The sequence below is a fragment of the Heteronotia binoei genome, chromosome 5, assembly GCF_032191835.1.
Source record: "Heteronotia binoei isolate CCM8104 ecotype False Entrance Well chromosome 5, APGP_CSIRO_Hbin_v1, whole genome shotgun sequence".
Lineage (NCBI taxonomy): Eukaryota > Metazoa > Chordata > Lepidosauria > Squamata > Gekkonidae > Heteronotia > Heteronotia binoei.
The window spans coordinates 102,259,689-102,279,168 of record NC_083227.1 but is presented as its reverse complement, the minus strand read 5'-3'; the positions used below and the strand labels follow the sequence as shown (position 1 = coordinate 102,279,168).

Below are 19,480 nucleotides of genomic sequence, written 5' to 3'. Positions count from 1 at the left end.
ACACCAAGACATGGTGGCTAAAATTCCGCCAGCTTTCTGCTAGTTGTAGACCAGTGTAAAATATTCAATACTGCTATTAATATTAATGCTTCTAAAGTACTTGATAGGCCCCCAAAATGTATAAGCTTCTGACCTAAGAAAATCTCAGGTATGATCCTCACAGTACAATTACTATTTTTTCCCCTAGAGGGGGTAATACCTGTACATTCTAGCGTCAAAACCCTGATTTTCCGGGGTTTTGGTACATAGTGGCTGCCAGAGGCGTCACTAGGGTGGGTTGCACCCTGGGGCCAAGTGTGCCCTGCTGGCTGCGCAAAAGCATGGGAAGGCAGGAAGCCCCTCTCCCTCCTCGCCCGTGTTTTGGAGGGAGCTGCGCCCTCTCCGCCTTGCGCAAGCGTCGACGGCCACCTCTAGTTGCTGCCCGCCCGGAGCCCGCGCCTGGGGCAGAGCGGGCGGATGTGCCCCGGTCGGTAGATGCCGCAAAGCCCCCTTCCCTTCACAGGCCCACCAGCACCCGGGAGGAACCGCCCACCAGCCAACCACCATGCGTCAGGCCTTGACTCAGCCGCTTCCCAGCGCCATCCCCCTCTCCTCCGACTCCATGGGTGACTCACTGCTCCAGGCGCGGGCTCCGGGCGGGCAGCAACTAGAGGCGGCCATCGACGCTTGCGCAAGGCGGAGAGGGGGGCCAATGAGAATGCTCTGGGGGAGGGCCGATGGCCCCCTTGGCCCCGCCCCAGAGACGCCGCTGGTGGCTGCGATCACACACACTAAATAATGCACTTTCAATCCACTTTAAATGCACTTTCCAACTGGATTTTGCCAGTTCACACAGTAAAATCCACTTGAAAAGTGCATTGAAAGTGGGTCGAAAGTGCATTATTTAGTGTATGTGATTGCAGGCTGGAAATCTGCAAGGTGCTCCTTTTGGACGAAATGTGCCAAGGTGATTTCATGTAGCATGCTCTCCCTGTATGTGCAGTCAAACCTTTGCCTGAAAAGAGATTGCAGATGTGACCAAACAAGTGAAGTGTCTTTGTGACAATTTATTGTTAGCAGGATATATTGTGTGCTAAAGCTGAGTAATCTCTGTTGTAATTGTAATGATTACTGTGAGTTTGTAATTGTAATGGATGTAGCCAAGACTTCTTGCATGGGGAAACTACACAATTGTGCACCATTTTTGACATCTGCTTAGGGAAAGAGAAATTTACTGTCTAATATCACTATTTTATGTTTTCCAGAAATCCATCACAGAAGTTGCAGGGGCTTATGGATACAAAATCTATAGCAAACTTTTAGTGGTAAGTTGACTGTTTTCTTGAGCTCCAATGCTTATAATGAAACTTCACTTCTTAGTTGCAGTTCAAAAGATGCCATTTCTTTCAGATGCAGTTCAGATTATTAAAGGTTTCAGAGCTGGGATTTGATAGGGACTGAGAATTCAGTTCTGAATTCTACAAATACAGATAAACCTATTCATGCTGGATGGAGTCCAAGGCATTTGTCTCTAGCAGAAAATGTTTTATATAAAACATTGTAGAAAACTGGGATATATTCAGTGACTTACTAGCTTTGTAGAGGCTTCATAGCTTCCCTTGCCCCTCCAGAAGTCTTTGCAAATTGTTAACTCATCCCATAGAGCAGAATACATTAAAATTGGTAGACAAGGTTGCCAGTTCTGGCTTAAGAAATTCATGGAGATTGGGGTGGGGGGGCTGAAAAGGGTAACATTTGGGTAGGGGAGGGAGTTCCACAGGGATGTGAAGCCCTAGCATCTACCCACTGAAGCTACAATTTCCTGAAGGAAGGCTGATCTCTGTAGTCAGTTATAATGCTGGAAGAAATCCAGGCTGGTAATCTTGGCTAATGATTAAGTTAGTGCCCCCTCCTCTCTGCTAACCCTTTCTTAAGTGAAGCAACTGGAGACATTAGCAATGTGGGGGTGGGGGAGCATTATGTGTCCTGTCGCTGTCCTGGTCAGCTGATGGAAGATGATGCTGTGCCTTCATCTGTGGTTCTTATTTTATGAGTGTCCTCAGCCAGCCATAGTGTCCTCAGCCAGCCCTGCACTCTGTGGCCCAGCAGGTGCCTTAGTTGCTATCATTGATCTGGATGGCCCAGGCTATCCCAGTCTCATCAGATCTCAAAAGTTAAGCAGGGTCAGTCCTAGTTAGCATTTGGATGGCAGAGAGGGTTGCTAACCTCCTGGTGGAAGCTGGAGATCTCCCACTATTACAATTAATCTCCAGATGACCAAGATCAATTCCTCTGGAGAAAATGGCTGTTTTGGAGGGTTGACTTTATGGCATTATAACCCCAGTGAGGTCCCTCTTCTCCCCAAGCTGCACCTCTCCCTGGCTTCACCCCTAAAATCTTAAGGAATTTCCAACCCACAGCTGGCAACCTTAATGGCAGATCACCAAGGAAGTCCAGGTTTGCTATGCAAAGGCGGACAATGGCAAACCACCTCTGAACATCTCTTGCCTTGACAACCCTGTGGGGTTGCCATAAGTTGACTGTGACTTGGCAGCACTTTCCACCACCAGAAGGTGCCAGGAAAAATAATACCTTTATACAAGGTGATAGACAAAGACACGTAGGATATCTGTCCTGAGTGAGTGCTGATTTGACTGAAGCCAAAATATTGATAGCCTGAAGTTAGTGGTACTTGTTTGCAAGTCTCCCTCCCCCCAACACAACAAACTCCTTGTCAACTCACCATATTTTCTAACTCAAATGCCCTACTCCTGTGGCACCCAACCCACTGGGCTCCCAATTTTGGAGCTCAGCAGCAGCAGTGGGGTCACATATACCTTCTTCCTGTGCTGCCTTTGCTTGTTCCAAGGCCGGATGCAAAGGTGCTCTGTTGCCTGGCTTGGAGCATGGTAGTGGTAGGAGTCTGTGTGGTGGGAAGGTCTCCTCCACCTGTGCTGCCTTATCTGTTTCCTGACAGCCTTAGCACAGTCTGGGGGGAGACAGTGCTGCACCCATTGCCATTTTGACACCCAGAGTGTCCACTTAGGCATTGAACTGACTCTGTACAAACTACATTTATGGACAATAGGACATCAAAAGAACACCATTGACAAATAGCTCTGATTTAGCCCATCAATATATTGCCATTAATATACAATATCAATATAACCAGGAGCTATCATGAATTACAGCAGACAATTTGCTAGGCACAGAGCTGATTATAACTGCTACTACACATTCCTATTGCATTACAATGCACTGGACAATGAACTTTTGTTTCTACCTCCAAACAGAATAACTTCATATAGGGCATTATAGGATGTTTGCAGTATCTATAGAATTTTCTTTGCTTGTCATCACACATGAGTATTTGAAGGATCACAGGTTTATTTATTATTTAGTTGTGGCTGAATTTCTACAGCCATTGTATACCGTACACAATAAAACAAAAATCTGTTTCCAATAAAATCATAGCAGCAATTGACACAACACATCTACGGCAGTAATACACAACAAAAAAGGCAGTTATAAAATTATCAATCAGAAATTCTTCCCTATCCCATCAAAAGCGCCTTTAAAAAGACCTGTGTGAAGTCTGATTTCTTGTACTTGGTTGCCTTTTTTCCCCTTTAGGACAGATTTGGGGGGACAGATAGTGTGTGCTAAATTCCTTGAAGGGCTTTTGTTGGTTTATTTGAGATGCTGCTTATAGCTGCTTATACACAGGTGATTTAATGGCACATGTACTATGATGGCATATTACATTCCCACTGTTCTGTGTCTCTTTGCAGGAAACAGGACTTCTTCCTTTAATTAATGAAACTATTCACCAGCCCTTCACCATGTTCTGGCCTACTGATGCGGCATTTAACTCTCTTCCTGAGGATGAACAGAAGTGGCTGTATCATAAAGAACATCAAAGCAAACTGGCTGCTTATCTCAAAGAACTCATGATCAGAAATTTGCGGGTAAACCAAGCAATGGAACAAAATATAAGCCTCCTTTCTAAAGTGCTCTTGCAGGGGTCCATCCAAGACAACACATGTCTCCCTATTGATTGATTTGCTTAATTTATATCCTGCCTTTCTGTCCCAATGAAGACCCAAAGCAGCTTCTAGTGATGAGGCTGTGCTTTGAGCTGGATGAGCATGGTGCTGTTGACACAAAATGTTCTTGCAAAAAACAAAAAAAATCTGCATCCCATATCTGGCTGCAAGCTGTATTTGATTGAACACAGCACTTAGACTGCCATCCTAAAAACACTTTCCTAAGAACACTGAATAAAATGGAACTTACTTCTGAGAGGTCTGCTTAGGATTATTCCCGCAAGCAGTTATGCTTTAGTTAGATAACTGGAGAAGGAAAATGTTAATCAATAGAGCAACATAATAAAGACAGTCTAGCTTCTCTGTTTTTTAAAGTCTTCAGCATACTGCTATATTTACAGAATCAGAAAGTGTTAAATATAATTTCTCTAACAATGAGGGGATAGCTTTTCCTTATTAAGTTAGAAATTGGTTTATACATCTGTATCTCAGAAAGGCATCTGTAATGAAGTGTGGATAACATGTGGTCTTAGATAATTAAACAAAACATCTCTCATGGGCTGATAGGCTTAAACTGATTCCAAACTACTTGGACAAAGAACTGTTAAGAGAGAAACTTGGCATGAGTTTGTTAACCATTTATTAACCAAAATGAGTTCATGGGAAAATAAGCTAAAGCAGCTTTCGGTTTTTTTCTCATGTAGGTCTGCCAAGCTACTGCTAGGGGCAGGATTTCCCCCACTTTGGGCCCCCCCAACCCATCGGCACAGAGCTGGTCAGTGGGGGGATTCCTGCCCCTAAAGAGCTCCATTGGCGCATGGCATGCTCCATGTGATGACATCACCCAGAAGTGACATCATCATGCCAGGCATGTCAATCTGGGGACACTAGCATTCAGTTAAAAACTCTATGGTACCACAGAGAATTTTACCTGAGTCTTAGAGTGTCCCCAGCATGATGACATCACTTCTGGGTGTCCCCTGCCAAGACCAAGGTAGGACTTGGCAACCATATTCTCATATGGTCTTTTCATAAAATGTGATAATTGTATAATTGTATATTCATAGTCTAAGTGCCACTTACTTTTGCATGTTTATAGATCTTCCCTTCCATTATGACACAGCCTGGATTTTTTTTAACAACTATGCATGGATCTACCATCTCATTTAGCTGCAGCAGAAAAAGTCCTGTGAGTATGAGCCTTTAAATTCCAAACTGATGTGCTTTACAAGGCTTTCTAAACAGGACACAAACAAAAGCCTATAAGATTATAGCCTGAAATCTCCTTTCCCTACCCCCACCCCTTTAAACTAGTTCTGGAGAAAATAAATACTTGCTCACCATTTTGCATCACTTTGGATGGCCTATACAACATATTACATTACTTTTATTTTTCCACTTTCCCTTGTACCAATATGGCTACCCAGAACCTCTTTAAACCAAATATGTGCAAAGCTGTTTAGTTATTGTCCTGTTTCAGCTAGGATTGCTAATAGATCTGGAGAAAAATTTCTTGTACCTGTAGTAGAGAGTGGAAATGAGAAGCTGAAGCATTTTGTTTAACAGAGGTAAATAACATCACTTGGTAAATAATATCCCATTAAACCCTTACTAAAGAGACAGGACAGGAAAACTGCATAACGCAACTTGTATTATGAATCCAAGTCTCTGTACCTATCCAGCATGTCTTGTTGTGATATTGTCCTCACCTTGGGAGAAGAGGACAATTTTCAGATATAGTCCTGAGGAAAACACATGAGAAACTTTAGAGTCTGTATGCAATGTAGTAAAAGAGGGAGATAGAAGAGAAGTTGTCCGAGGGACAAAATACATTATACATGTGAGGAGAGTCCAGACATAGTTGCCTGACCCAACTCATTGTCACACAAAGAATAAGTGTAATTCTCCTTGAAACTGTTGATGTCACTTGATGTTGATGGATTTCATGTCACATGTAGAATTGGTGTAAATCATCTAGAAAATGCTGTGTGGCTCCAAAAGTTGCAAGGAGGAGAGGAAGGGCTTCAGGCTTCCCTCCTATCTGTTTTTGACAGTGGAAATGGCATGGGAAAATATATTTTCCCCTTCCTTGGCCCCTTGTGACTGTTTCCTCTGATGAAAATGTTGGGTTTTGGCAGCTTCACTTCCTGAAGTCGTGAGATAATGAATTGTTTATGCAAGCTGATGTCCTAGATAGCTTAGGGTTATAGCCAATAAAATTCTCTCCACATATTTGCCACCAGAAGCTAGGTGTCAGTGTGCATATTAACTAGTATTGGAATGCTCTAATTGGGTAATCAATATATTGGGGGTGGGCTAGGGAGAAAACATTGGGTTACAACTTTATGACTCTTTGTTCTGAATTTCTAGCTTTTCCCACCAGTTGCTTTTAGACCTCAGAGAGTAAACATGTCGTTACAGAAGTTAGATAGGATGTTAATCCTTTCTTGTTTTGTAGAATTCCAAGTTACCCTTTCCTAACTAGATAATTAATGATTACTTTTAAACTAATGCATGTGTGCTGGCTGTTTATTTTTTTACCTTTTGCTTAACTCTGCTTAGTATCCCTAACAGAAAATGATGCAAGAAGGAATCTCCCCCACCACCTCAGCCTTTGGAGCCACACAACACTTTCTAGATGAGTTACACTGATTCTACATGTGACGTTAAGTTAGGCTGGGCCCCTGTGTCCCAACTCATGTCATATGTATTGTGTATTTTGGCCCTGCGAGTCTGGTTGGCTAGAGGAACTATGGTTAAGGAGGCTGAAAAATTGGTACCAGAGGGAATAATGAATGGTGACGATGTGAAGAAAGGAGAAGCCACTGATTTAAAATGAATACATCTCACTGGGCCAGACTAGATGTGACAGTGTGCTGCATACATCACCAACAATTAAAAGTCATTTAAAAATTCTATGAGACCCCCTAGCACTCCTCCCTCAGCTTTTCAAATGTTGAAGTAGCTGTAGAGTAGAGGGTCCCTCACAGCTGTTTCTGCAGTTGAAAAGAAAAACAAGAGTGCCACGCTAAAGGCTCAAAACAATAGCACTGTGCATGGTTCGGGCCCTTGTGGCATTTCAAAATGCCTTTAAAATGGTGGTGACCACAAGGGTGCTGTCACATCTAGTGTGGATTTCAGCCCAAAATGAAAGTGGTTTATAGAAAGCAATCAATTATTAAAAATCCAAGGCAGAGTTAAATCCGATATAATACAAGTCAGTACAGGTCATGAAACCCAGTATTGATGATACTGACATAACAGATTAATAAGATGCCTGCTGAGCAAGGAATGATTGGAAAGAGGACAGGAGAAAGAAGGGGAGGGGACTATGCACTGAATGTCAGGACAGGAAGAGCTGTGCACGAACTGTGGGGAAAGCTGTCGATGAATGAGATGGTGGGCCAGAGAACTGGAGGAAGTTGCTACTGGCTAGTTCTGGGATTTAGATTGTGATAGTTCTTCTGTGCGCAGGGATGGAGTGTTTTCATACTGCAGTTGTCTCTCATGTTTTCACACATGTTGGGCCATTTCTGATGATCACGCTATTGGTGGGATCAGTTCAGACTTCCCTTCATGAGTTCTCTCTGTTCTGGGTTGGAGTGTCCTGGGAATGAAGGCAGAGCAAGGCAACAGAGCTAGATCACAGTCAAGAGTCCAGTCCAGAGATCAAATACCAGTTTAGCTGCAGACAGAGTTCATGGGCTGTTCAGGAAAGCAGAGTCAGGGCAGTCTAAGGTTGTTGATCAGCAAGGTTCAGGCAGATCTGAAAAGCAGAGTCAAGGGTCAGTCCAAAGGTTGCAAGGCAGAGTCCAGAATCATAGTCACAGTTACAGGTTAGCTGCTGGCAACGAATCTTTAGGCTCCTGTATTTCTAATTCACTAACTTCAGCTGGTTCACAGTTGGCTGCACATGATTCCTTGACTCCTGAGGAGTCTTCAGCCATGCTGGCCCAATCAGACAACACACACACATGCTCACAAGGCAGAGCAAAGAGTAAGATGCCCCCAATGAAAATGACTGCTTGTTTCAGCACTGGACTGCAAACTTTTTTTTAAAAAAGCACTCAAACCCACCCACCCTTTCTGGGCAGGTTTTGGTGGGAGCATTTCAGTTTGAGGGGGAAAGTGTGGGAGAAACCAGTTTTATTAGGCATGGGGAAGAAATGGGGAAGAAATGAGACAGCCATGAGAAGTTTACAAAGGTGTCTGGACACACAGGGGCACCCTAGGGCATCTGGCACCCTAGGCGAGGCCCTGCCCTCCACCTCTGTAGGCAAAACCAGATGGCAGAGAGGGCATGTACGGCAGTGTGACAAGACTCTGAGCAGTGCAGAGAGGCCATGTGTTGCCCAGTCGCTATTGTTTCTACTTCCGGAAGTGGAAGCAGGGCGACAACAGCCAGGCAGCTCATGGCCTCCCTGTGCTGCTGCTCTGCCGTGCATACCCTCCCCACCCTCTGACTTTGCCCATGGGGAGTGGAAGGGTGCAGGTGGCGGGGTGGGGAGGGGTGGGTGCTGTGGAGGCTGCCAGGTGGCAACTGGGCAGCACGCTGCCTCTGCCTGGCTCTGAGAGGGCCTTTCCTCCTGAATGATATGTATCACCCAGGAGGTGGGGGGAGGACCCAATTTGGTGCCCTCACCCTGCATCCTAGGCAGCCACCTCGGTCTGCCTAGTCGACAGGCCACCTCTGTGGACACAATTTTTTTAAAACATGCTAACAAAAGGTAATGCAAATGGATCTTTAAGAAATGTGAAAGTTGCCTGTATCTGGGCAACTGTAAATGGATCTTTAGGAAATGTGAAAGGGACCCTATAAATTAGTGATTTCCAAACCATCACATTGCTTCCAACTTATGGGGACTCTTTGAATTAATGATCTATAATAAACAGCATTGCTCAGGTAAATTGAGGGCTGTGGCTTCCTTTTTTGAGTAAGTCCATCTCATGCTGGGTCTTCCTTTTTTTGTGCTACCTTCAACTTTTCCTAGCATTATGCACTTCTAGGGAGAATTCAGGCTTGATCGATCTAGAACCTACTTATTGGTCTTTTTGGTGGTCCATGGTATTTGTAAAACTCTTCTCCAAAAATACATTTCCAACAAATCACCTTTCTTCCTGTCAGTATTCTTTGTTGTTCAGCTTTCACATCCATCCATAGTAATGTGGAATACTGTGGTATGAAAAATCTTCATCCTGGTCACTATAGACACTTCCTTTCACTTAAGAATCTTTCTAGCTCCTTCCCAGTCTCAATCACCTTCTGTTTTCTTAGCTACAGTCTCCCTTTTGGTTAATGGTGGAGCCAAAGAATGAAAAATCTTAAATAGTTTCAATTTTTTAACCGGCGTCAACCTTAAAGTTGTGTAATTTCCCAGTAGTCATTACCTTTATCTTCTTGATGTTCAGCTATAATCCTGTTTTAACATTCATCAGTAGACATTTCAGGTTCATTATTTTCTGCAAGTAATGTGGTGTTATCTGAATATCTCAAATTGTTAATGTTCTTTCCACCAATTTTCACTCCACCTTCATCTAAATCTAATCCAGTTTTCCTTATAATATGTTCTGCATATAGATTGCTAATTGGAAAGGACCTTTGTTAATTGGAAACTTTTCTATTTCTCTGTATGTTATTCTAACAGTACCCTTTTGCCCAGAATGTAAATTGTGCATCAAAACAATCAAATGTTGTGGCACACCCATTTTTTAAAAAAAAAATCAACCATAGCTTTTTATGATTCACAGATACTTTGCTGTAATCTATGAAACACAAGCTGATTTTCTTTTGAAATTCTCATGCATGCTCCACTAACCAACATAAAATTGCAATTTGAGCTTTAGCAAGTCTTCTTTTTCTGAATCCAGTTTGAACATCTGGCATTTCTCATTGCATATATCACAACAGTCTTTGTTGTAAGATTTTGTGCATCTCTTTACTTGTGTTCTTCTGCATAAGGGTTTTTTTTTTGCTGATTGCTGCTTTTAATGACCTGGACAATAGGGGCTAAGAAGCAATAAGAGGCAGGGCTGAACTTCACATACTGATTTGAACACAGTCTTCTGCTATCTCTCTCCTTTATTGCCTTTCAGGGATACATTCAAGTAGAAAACACAAGGATTATACACAGCTATATGGAATTTAATGTGGGAATTGCTTATGGTATTGATCAGCTGTTGGAACCTCCAGACCGGGGATCTCGCTGTGATGAGTTTCATCCTGCTGTGCTTTCAGTGAGTTTCAAAACATACACACTTGTCAGTGTGAGCATCAGCCATTTAAAGGCTTCCTTCCAAAACCATAGTCTAGAAGAAGTGGGTCACATTTAAATGTAGAATGAAACTAACAAAGCCTAAATGAAGTTAAGGATGTCCCCTGAGAAACTAATAATTCTAGCAACAACAAGTTTGTACAGTAAAGCAGGCAGTTAATATTTTAAGAAACCAAATTGTAATGAAATAATTGCAGAGATGGAAAAGAATGCTTATTAAGTGCAAGTTAGTCACTATCATAAAATAGAAGTTCTTCTGATCATAAGGAGCTAGGTGAAGTAATTGGTGGAGAGCATAGGAAGAAATGCATCATATAGATTGCTATCTGTGTAGACCTGACAACCACCATCTCCAGTTCAGCACAGTGAAAAATTATTATGTTGTTGTTACATCTTGAACGTACTTGGTGCTTTTGGGGGTACAAAATGACAGGGCACAGCCGAGGTGCTTGTAATTTGCGTTTGAGTCCAAGGAAGGGCAAGAAGATGGTGATGGAGATAAATATACACACATATCAGTTACATGTACTTAGTTTAAGTAGGGGGACTAAGGGTTGTGTCAAAGGCTTCAAGTAAAAGGTGTCGTTATCACTATGAAATTCTATCTCTACATCCACACGTTTCAGGACAGAAATGCAGGCACAAGGCAGATATGGGTTTTCAAATCCATTGCTTTTCTTGTGTGAATGAAGAGGAAGAAAAAGAATTCGCTGCTGAGATTTGTGTATGTGGGGGAGGTACTTAACCTTTCCAGTGCCTGCTAATTCTGTCCTTCAAATATCCTTGCAAATCATTGTTGCCCATCTTTCTACAAAGCTCTGAAATTAGAAGCCCAGCTAGGCAGGTGGAAGGGTTGTGGGATAGATTAAACTTTGTGGCTGCCATGAAGAGTTTGAAGCAGATGTATGCTTGGAGTTGTGCACTTCCTACGCACAATTAGGCCAATTCAGATTTGGAACTGAGTGTACATAGAGCACAGGCCTCAGCCCTGCCCCACCCCAACGTTTTCCAGACAAGATAGTTGAAGAGAACCACTGTGTGCTCCATTGAGAAAGCAAGAAGGTTCAGTTCTGTTCCTTCAAAAGAAATACACTTATTGCCTGAAAAATTCTTCTCCCCCCCTTAAAAAAAGCCCTTTTTATTATAAAACTATTTAGGTTGCGGCAGATTTAATAGTATTTCTCTTGGTAAATTGTCTAATTCACTATAAATGGAGTTCTTCAATTGGGCTAGGAATTTCTTCTTTAATAATTAAAAAACTCCAGTATAGGAAACCAAATTGCAATGAAATTCGATGAAGATTGTTGTGACTTCGTATCTTACAAATTATATGCTTTTTGCTAATATATACATTTTCCATAATTTATGCCTGAGAAATCTTGATGAGCAGGGAATCATTGGGTCCTCGCTAGGGATGTGCAAGAAAAAAAAATCAGGTCTATTCTGATTCAAGTGTTTGGGATCTGAAAAATCAGTATTCCCAAATATCCCTGAATATCAGTATGGGTATTGCACTGGTATTTGGGTTAGTATTCAGGAAACCTTATTATATTTGGCTCCATTATACCCTACGGGGAGAGCTGTGGCACAACTCTGGAAGGGGAGGGAAGATGTTTAAACTATAAACCCTTCCCTTCTTTCTGGAATCATGCCATAGCTGTGGCATAACTCCAGGAAGGGAGTGAAGAGGGTTTAAAGTCTAAACCCTTTCCCTTCTTTCTGGAGTCACGCCACAACTGCGGCCCAACTCCAGCAGGGGATGGGTGTAAACTTTCTCCTGATTAATTGTTAATTACATCAGTTGTATATTTTTCTGACAAACTTTGTTCTTGTTCACTTTTTAAAAACAAATCATTTTGTGCTTCTTCTCAAACCAGTTTCTTAATTTCCTGTTGGAATCCCAGTGCACTGAGGTAGATTGAAATTGTGTGGTATTGGAGAAAAAAAAATCCTGTGGGGTGGTATCTAGCCCACTGGAAATCAATCACACTATCATTGCATTAAGTTTCCCAATGGAACAAGTACTGGTCCCCTAGGACTGTTTCAGGTTGGAAAATGGTGAGGAGAGACTGAAGTACATCATGATCCTGATCCACACCAGGCCCTCATATGGCTTGGAAACATAGACATCCCAGTGCACTTGTGCTCCAAAATTCTCATGGCAGCTCATAGGCTTTCTATTGTGTGAATTTTCTGGCTAGTGCAGGTGTTGCCTGCTTAAGTGATAAATGTCAGTTATATCCTGTGTGTGTTTTTCCTTCCCCATATCCTATCTCTAGATCGCTGAATGTGGCCCCTGTCATAATCAGCCTCCTTGTCCTTATGGATCAGTTGAACAAGTAAGTTTTACATGAAGGGTTCATATAAAAAATACTGAGCATGACTCATATGATATGTTCCTTCTTGGTGGAACCTTAACAAAATGTAACGATCTAATGAGCTGGTTGGCTTTTTCTGACCCATATTTCACATATACCAATTTACAAGCGAGTTTGAAGTAAAAAAAGTTTCAGAAGACAAGGTTAGAATAAACTCACTTTTCCCAGTTGTGCTGGCAGATTAAATTGCAGAAGTCATACTAAGACCTGTTTCTAGATGCCACTCTGATTTGTTAGCCGCCCTGTCTATTCGCAGAAAGGGTGGGATATAAGTATGATGTAATAAATAATTAATAATAATAAATAAGATGACAAGGCTGGTTTTGAGATTTTATGTCTTGTTTACACAAGTGATAACAGCATTGCCATCACAAACATAGGCCTAAAATCACTGACTGGGTGTAAAGCAGTTGGAAATAGGTAGGGAGGAAATTGTGGGTGGGGGAATTTGCTATCTGCTTTTTCTCATATATCCTGGTGTTGTTGTTCAGTGGAGGGCTCTCCTAAACTGTATTCTACAGAAGAAAAGGAGCTCTGCCATATGGAATAAATTTCAAATATAAAGTCAAAGTAGATGTTTTAAAACAACTTTTTTCCCCTGTACAGGGACCAAGCGTGAGTTGTTTGTATTTTGGAGATCTACTCTTAAGCAAACGAATCCCGTATGACATTGTTGAACAAAGGGCTTACTTATCACAATCACGCAGGGGAAACCGATTACATCTTTTTTCAAATATGAAGGGGTGCAAGAAAACATGTGTTTCCCCCAAGTGGACATCCAAGTGCTGTGAAAATCACTATGGAATAAATTGTCAGGGTAAGAGATCCCTACCAGAACAAAGTACTAGGTTTTGCTGTTATCAAAACAAGTTGTTTCCCCTTGGTCATAATGGCCATTTCAGCCAGTAAGAATGTCATAAGAGAAGGTGTTTGTGATAGGGTTGCCAGATCCCCCTGGCCACTTGCAGGAAATGGTGGGTAGAGTTGCCAGATCCATGTTGAGAAACTCCTGGAGATTTGGAGATAGACCCTGGGGAGGACAGGGACCTCAGTGGGGTACAGTGTCATAGAGTCTGGAGATTGTAATTCTGGAGAATCCCCAGGTCCCACCCACCTGGAGGCTAGTATCCCTAGTTTTCTTTTTATTTGAAACACGGTGACATGATGAACTCTTAGACTGGATTCAGACAGCCAAATTGAGCCAATTAGACTGGATTCAGACAGCCAATAGGCACTTCGCCCAGGTGGATTAAAAGGTCAAGGTCAGACAGGCATAGCTGCCGTCCACTCTGCTCTCACACTCATCCCATCCTTCGATGTCTCTGAGACAGATCAAATAGCTACCAGTTGGGAAGTGGTAGCAAAGTCTCCTGCTCCACTCCTCCCATGTTTCCTGGCATCTGGCCATGGGAGTGTGCAAGCAAGGAGGATTAGTGGTGTGAAATTACCAATATGCTCTAGGCGCTCACCGGTATCCTTTTTAAAAAAAAAAAATCACTGCCACAGAGTGCATGAGGCATGGCAATTAAAAATGTAAGGGAAAAAAAGAAACCCAAACTGCTCTAAGGGGATGGTGCACAACAACCATGTGAATTTGCCAAAGCACCCCCCTTGCGATATTAAGACACCTTGCACAGGATTGTGTGATCAGGATTTGTCTGCTCCATTTTGTGGTGGCACAATTTGAGATGCCTCCTGAGCACATGGAGCTGCCCTTCTGTACCTAGCCTTTGATTTCCCTATTATAAAAACAAGCCCTGTTATAACTGTAAGCAAGAGTAGGTTCAGGTCTCTGTTGCCTGTTTCTGTGATAATGCTAGCTATACTCTCAGTGCCCTTCTTTCATGAACTGACTTGGTTCTTGTGAAGAAACCCAATATAGGAATAAAAATGTCAAATCGCTACATGGATGAGCTCAGACTTTTGTCATTTGTGCCTTTTGTCTTGTATTAGGCAAGCCATCAGTTTAAACAAAATAGCAAATCCTTGGATAATTGGGCTTAAGATCTATGACCTTCCATAGCTGAAAATAGTGGGTTACTGCAAACACTGGTTTGGGTAATCTGTGTCTGATGAAGGGAGCTTTGACTTTCAAAAGCTTGTGCCCTGAAACTTTTGTTGGTTCCAAAGGTGCAATGGAACTCAAATTTAACTATTTAAATATTCTGCCACTCCCTGTAAAGTTTCTGAAACTGCTAGTTTGCTCCTCATCAGGGAAATCACCCAATGGAGTTCTATTGGATTGCACATTACGGGCATATAATTACTCAAATAACAATAAACAGAAAACTAACAAAGATTGTCTGTCATTTGTTAGGAAACCCAATATATGAAAATGTCTTTAGTGTTTAGCTGTGCTAATTGCACTACGTTCATCCATCTCTAAGTTAGTTTATTTATTAGTATATGCCTTACTCTGTTAAGATGTCCTAATAATTGCAGTACTCTGGTTAGCCCAGGCTTGTTTGGGAATGACTTATAATCAGCTAATGATTTCTAGTGGGTTTTTCCCTTGCCCTGTGATCCAGAGTCACACAGATAATGCAAAGAATAAAGCTTCTTTGGAAGGCATAATCTCCTTGTGAAGCATTTTTACTGTTCTTAAATTGTCAGCAACAAGGCTTCTGTTCAAGGGACACTGGGAAATAATTAAAGACTAGGAATAAGGCCCATTGTGGAGGAAAAAACAATGGGCTGCAGAAAGAGGCTGAGGGCAAGTTCCCCCTACACCTTTGCTGTCTTCCCATCCACAGACCCAAGTCAAGGCATCCATTCCCCCCTTTTGGTGTCTTCCCACTCCAACCCCCATCAAAATACCACCCATCTCCAACCACCTCTTTCACTTAACTACCCCTGCACCCTTAGCATGCCACTACCCCCACACATGTGACATTCACTCACTCGCACTCTTGCTGTCTTCCCCTCCCCAACACTTGTCATTCACTCATCCTCCACCCTTACTGTCTTCCCACCCACCTTGAAGTTGAAACAGATGCTGGATCCCTCTCCCCCCACATGTGTGTGCATGTATCCCGGTGTCTATGGTGGCTTAAAGCCCTGAAAGAGGCCCAGAATGGAGATAAGGAAGAATAATTATGGGGTGTGGGAGGCATGGCAACAGGTAAACATTCCTTTTATTTGCAGTGCATTTTTGCCACCTTTTCTTGTCATATTCAGCTTTGCGGTGTTAAACATCAGCATGAGCTTGTGGCGTGATCTGGGTTTTTTTGTGTGGCTTGGTTGTGTTAAGGTTTACCATAGAGCATGCACCTCAAGGCAGCAGTTTTCTGTAGAGGAACTGATCTAACTGAAGCTTTCCAGCTCCTCCCCTCTGCCTGCAGCTTCTACCTAGGAAAAGTACAGTCTTTTTCCGCAGTGTGGACAATGCAGAAGGGAAGTATCCTCAGCAGGGTATAATAACACAGAGTCCACCCTGCAAAGCAACCATTTTCTCCAGGGGAACTGATATCTGCCATCTGGAGAGCAATTGTAATTCTGCATGATCCCCAGCCCTCACCTGGAGATTGGCAACAGGAGGAAATGACTGATTGGGAGGGTGGCACTATGGCATTGTATCTGCTTAAGGCCCTAACCTTTCTCAAAGCCCACCCTCTCCAAGTTCCACCCCTCAAATCTCCAGGAATTTTCTAACCTGGAGTTGGCAACCCAGTTTGGTGTAGGAGAGCCAGTTTGGTGTAGTGGTTAAGTGTGCGGACTCTTATCTGGGAGAACCGGGTTTGATTCCCCACTCCTCCGCTTGCACCTGCTGGAATGGCCTTGGGTCAGCCATAGCTCTGGCAGATGTTGTCCTTGAAAGGGCAGCTGCTGTGAGAGCCCTCTCAGCCCCATCCACCTCACAGGGTGTCTGTTGTGGGGGAGGAAGGTAAAGGAGATTGTGAGCCGCTCTGAGACTCTTCGGAGTGGAGGGCGGGATATAAATCCAATATCATCTTCTTCTTCTTCTTCTTCTTCTTCTTCTTCTTCTTCTTCTTCTTCTTCTTCTTCTTCTTCTTCTCCCTCTCAGCCAACCAACCACTTACCTTGATCTGCCCCTCAGACTTCAGCTTTCCATCTCCTCCCCCCTCCCTGTAGGCTGTACCTAGGAAAAGGACAGTCTTCCACAGTTGGGGGAACCAAAGCATCATTCTCCTCTCCCTTTTTTGATTTGTAAAACAACCCCATGAGATAGATTAGGCTTAAAGTCTGTGACTGGTTCAAAATCACCCAGTCAGCTTCCACAGCAAGAACCTGGGTCTGGTAGACCCTTCTCTAAAGCACTAAATCCTATGCCACACTATCTGTCATAGGGGGAGCTGCTGCTGAACAACAGCAAGCAGCCAGGCATATGGTAGCCAACCTCCAGGTGGAGCCTGATGATCTCCTAGGATCACAACTGAACTCCAGACAATCCTGGGGTGAGGTTGTGGGGAGAAGCGAGAGAGGGAGTGACCAGAAAGAGACAGCGGCCATGGCCTCTGAGGAAACACTCCCTCTAGGGCCAGGCCTTACTGTCTAGGCGCATTATGGCAGCGGCAGCAGTTCCCTGGTATTTCAGCAGCCTTCAGAGGCTGCATGTGCTGGGAGGCCATCTGTGTGGACTGTTGATGGGGCAGCAGAAGTCTGTTGCCACTGCCGGCTGCAACACCTTTTGTGAGGCTGCAGTAGAGTGGCAGCCCTTTCTGAGGCCTGTTAACACAGAGAGAAGCATCGGAGATGTGTCTGTCTCTTCTTAGGTATGACTGTTTTGGCAGTTTGTTCAGTGTTCCCAGGCCTGCAGTAGGCAGGGGACAGGGGAGCCAGCCAATGGAAACCCAGAGGTGGTGACTGACACATGAAGGGTCAGTGGTTTGTAGTGTGCACCTCTAAGCAAATGAGAGTGCTCCATTTGATTACCACCATAGGAAAATTATTAGAATCACAGAATCATAGAGTTGGAAGGAACCTCCAGGGTCATCTAGTCCAACCCCCTGCACAATGCAGGAAGCTCATAAATACCTCCCCCTAAATTCACAGGATCTTCATTGCTGTCAGCCCCTGTTTAAAAAGCTCCAAGGAAGGAGAGCCCTTTATCTATGATAAAGCCCATTATCTATGATGCTTTAGTCTGTTGGGTAACACTCTGCACTTCTGTCTTTTCAGTGTGTCCTGGGGGGCTTGAGACTCCATGCAATAACCATGGTAGATGTGATGATGGATTTCATGGTTCAGGACAATGCAACTGCAGTGAGGCATTCACTGGTACAGCTTGTGAAGTGTGCATGCCAGGCCGATATGGACCAGACTGCAAAGGTATGGCCATGTTATCAACAATAGAAAAAAAGCCCCACTTTGATCTTTCTGCTTTGAACTGACCACCACAGTTTCACATTTAATTGCTGTTAATGGGACAGCTACATAAACAATCTTAGAATCATAGAGTTGGAAGGGACCTCCAGGGTCATCTAGTCCAACCTCCTGCACAATGCAGGAAACTCACAAATACCTCCCCCTAAATTCACAGGTTCTTCATTGCTATAGAATCATCTTATAGCTGCTTTATACATTTTTGTTCACAGATGTATGCAACCATAGGAAAAATGTATGAACATCCGTGTGCGTTAGCAAATTTGAAAATCACACGTGTAGATGTTTATTCTTGTACTTGGAACATTTGGGGAAGCTGTCACCTGGATGTGGCCTTCCAGTTTGGGTTTGGGGTTTTTTGGGGGGGGGGATCCTTATTTTCATTAAGTATCCTCACAATGTGATTTATAATATTTAAGGTAATAGACAAATAAGTATTTCAAGGTAAAAAGCAAGATACCTAATCTAAATCTCCTGACAGTACTGGTCTACATACAAGCTACACATCACCATTATGTGCCAAGCATTCTCAGTGGCAAACTGCCTTTTAGCCAGCCAGGGCTGATGATGTTCACTTTTTTGCCTTTGCAGAGTGTAATTGTACAGAGAATGGGATATGCAATGAAGGACTGCATGGAGATGGGTTCTGCTTTTGCACTTCAGGGTGGACAGGACAGTGCTGCGAAATCCCATTAGGTAAATTTGGTAAAACAGATTACTTGACTTCCAAAAGTACTATTCCTGGCATCATCTCAGTAAGCATCTCTGGGAAAGGATCCCAGAATCGTATCTCAAAGCTGGTTAGGAAAAGATCCCTGAAGAAAGGTCAGGATAAAAATATGGTAATTTTTTTTTTAAAAAATCACTTCAGTAGATGAGCCTGAGAGGCAAGTTACTAGCACCCAATTCTGTTCAGGAGGATGCATTGTTTTGAGCTTCATTATTAATTGCAATTCAGAAGTCTCTTTTTCTAGTGTCCCTTTGAAATTCCTTTGTAAGAAGAAGACAGCAGATTTATACCCCACCCTTCTCTTTGAATCAGAGACTCAGAGCAGTTTACAATCTCCTATATCTTCTCCCCCCACAACAGACACCCTGTGAGGTGGGTGGGGCTGAGAAGGCTCTCACAGCAGCTGCCCTTTCAAGGATGACTTCTGCGATAGCTATGGCTAACCAAGGTGTAACGTAGAGTGACGAGACGTTTTGAAGGCAGCATGCTTTATTAGCGAGTACATCACAAGAGAGGGAAATGCGGGCCAGGTCCCGATTATATACATACCCTGGAACAACCTTCAGGACTGAAATGCAAGACCCAACACTCCTCCCCCCTTAGTTCAAGACACAAAGTCTTTCAAGTAGGTTGGTGCCCTGCATTCCCTGGTCAACTTCCTCGGGGTTATTTGGAGAGTGGGAGCGGCCGCTGTGGCTGGCGGGGCTGTTGGTTCCTCATGGTGGGGTGACG

General features: G+C 43.3%; 1 protein-coding gene across 1 annotated transcript in view; it reads left to right on the top strand.

Annotated features, from left to right (window-relative positions):
• Positions 1-19,480, top strand: part of STAB1 (stabilin 1) — a 164,696-nt gene that overhangs the window by 123,284 nt on the left and 21,932 nt on the right. The window contains exons 51-58 of the mRNA XM_060239960.1: positions 1,245-1,304; positions 3,771-3,947; positions 5,125-5,214; positions 10,119-10,259; positions 12,577-12,636; positions 13,282-13,492; positions 17,815-17,964; positions 18,610-18,714. Of these exons, the coding sequence (XP_060095943.1) occupies positions 1,245-1,304; positions 3,771-3,947; positions 5,125-5,214; positions 10,119-10,259; positions 12,577-12,636; positions 13,282-13,492; positions 17,815-17,964; positions 18,610-18,714 (994 nt within the window). The remainder of the gene's footprint in view (positions 1-1,244; positions 1,305-3,770; positions 3,948-5,124; positions 5,215-10,118; positions 10,260-12,576; positions 12,637-13,281; positions 13,493-17,814; positions 17,965-18,609; positions 18,715-19,480) is intronic.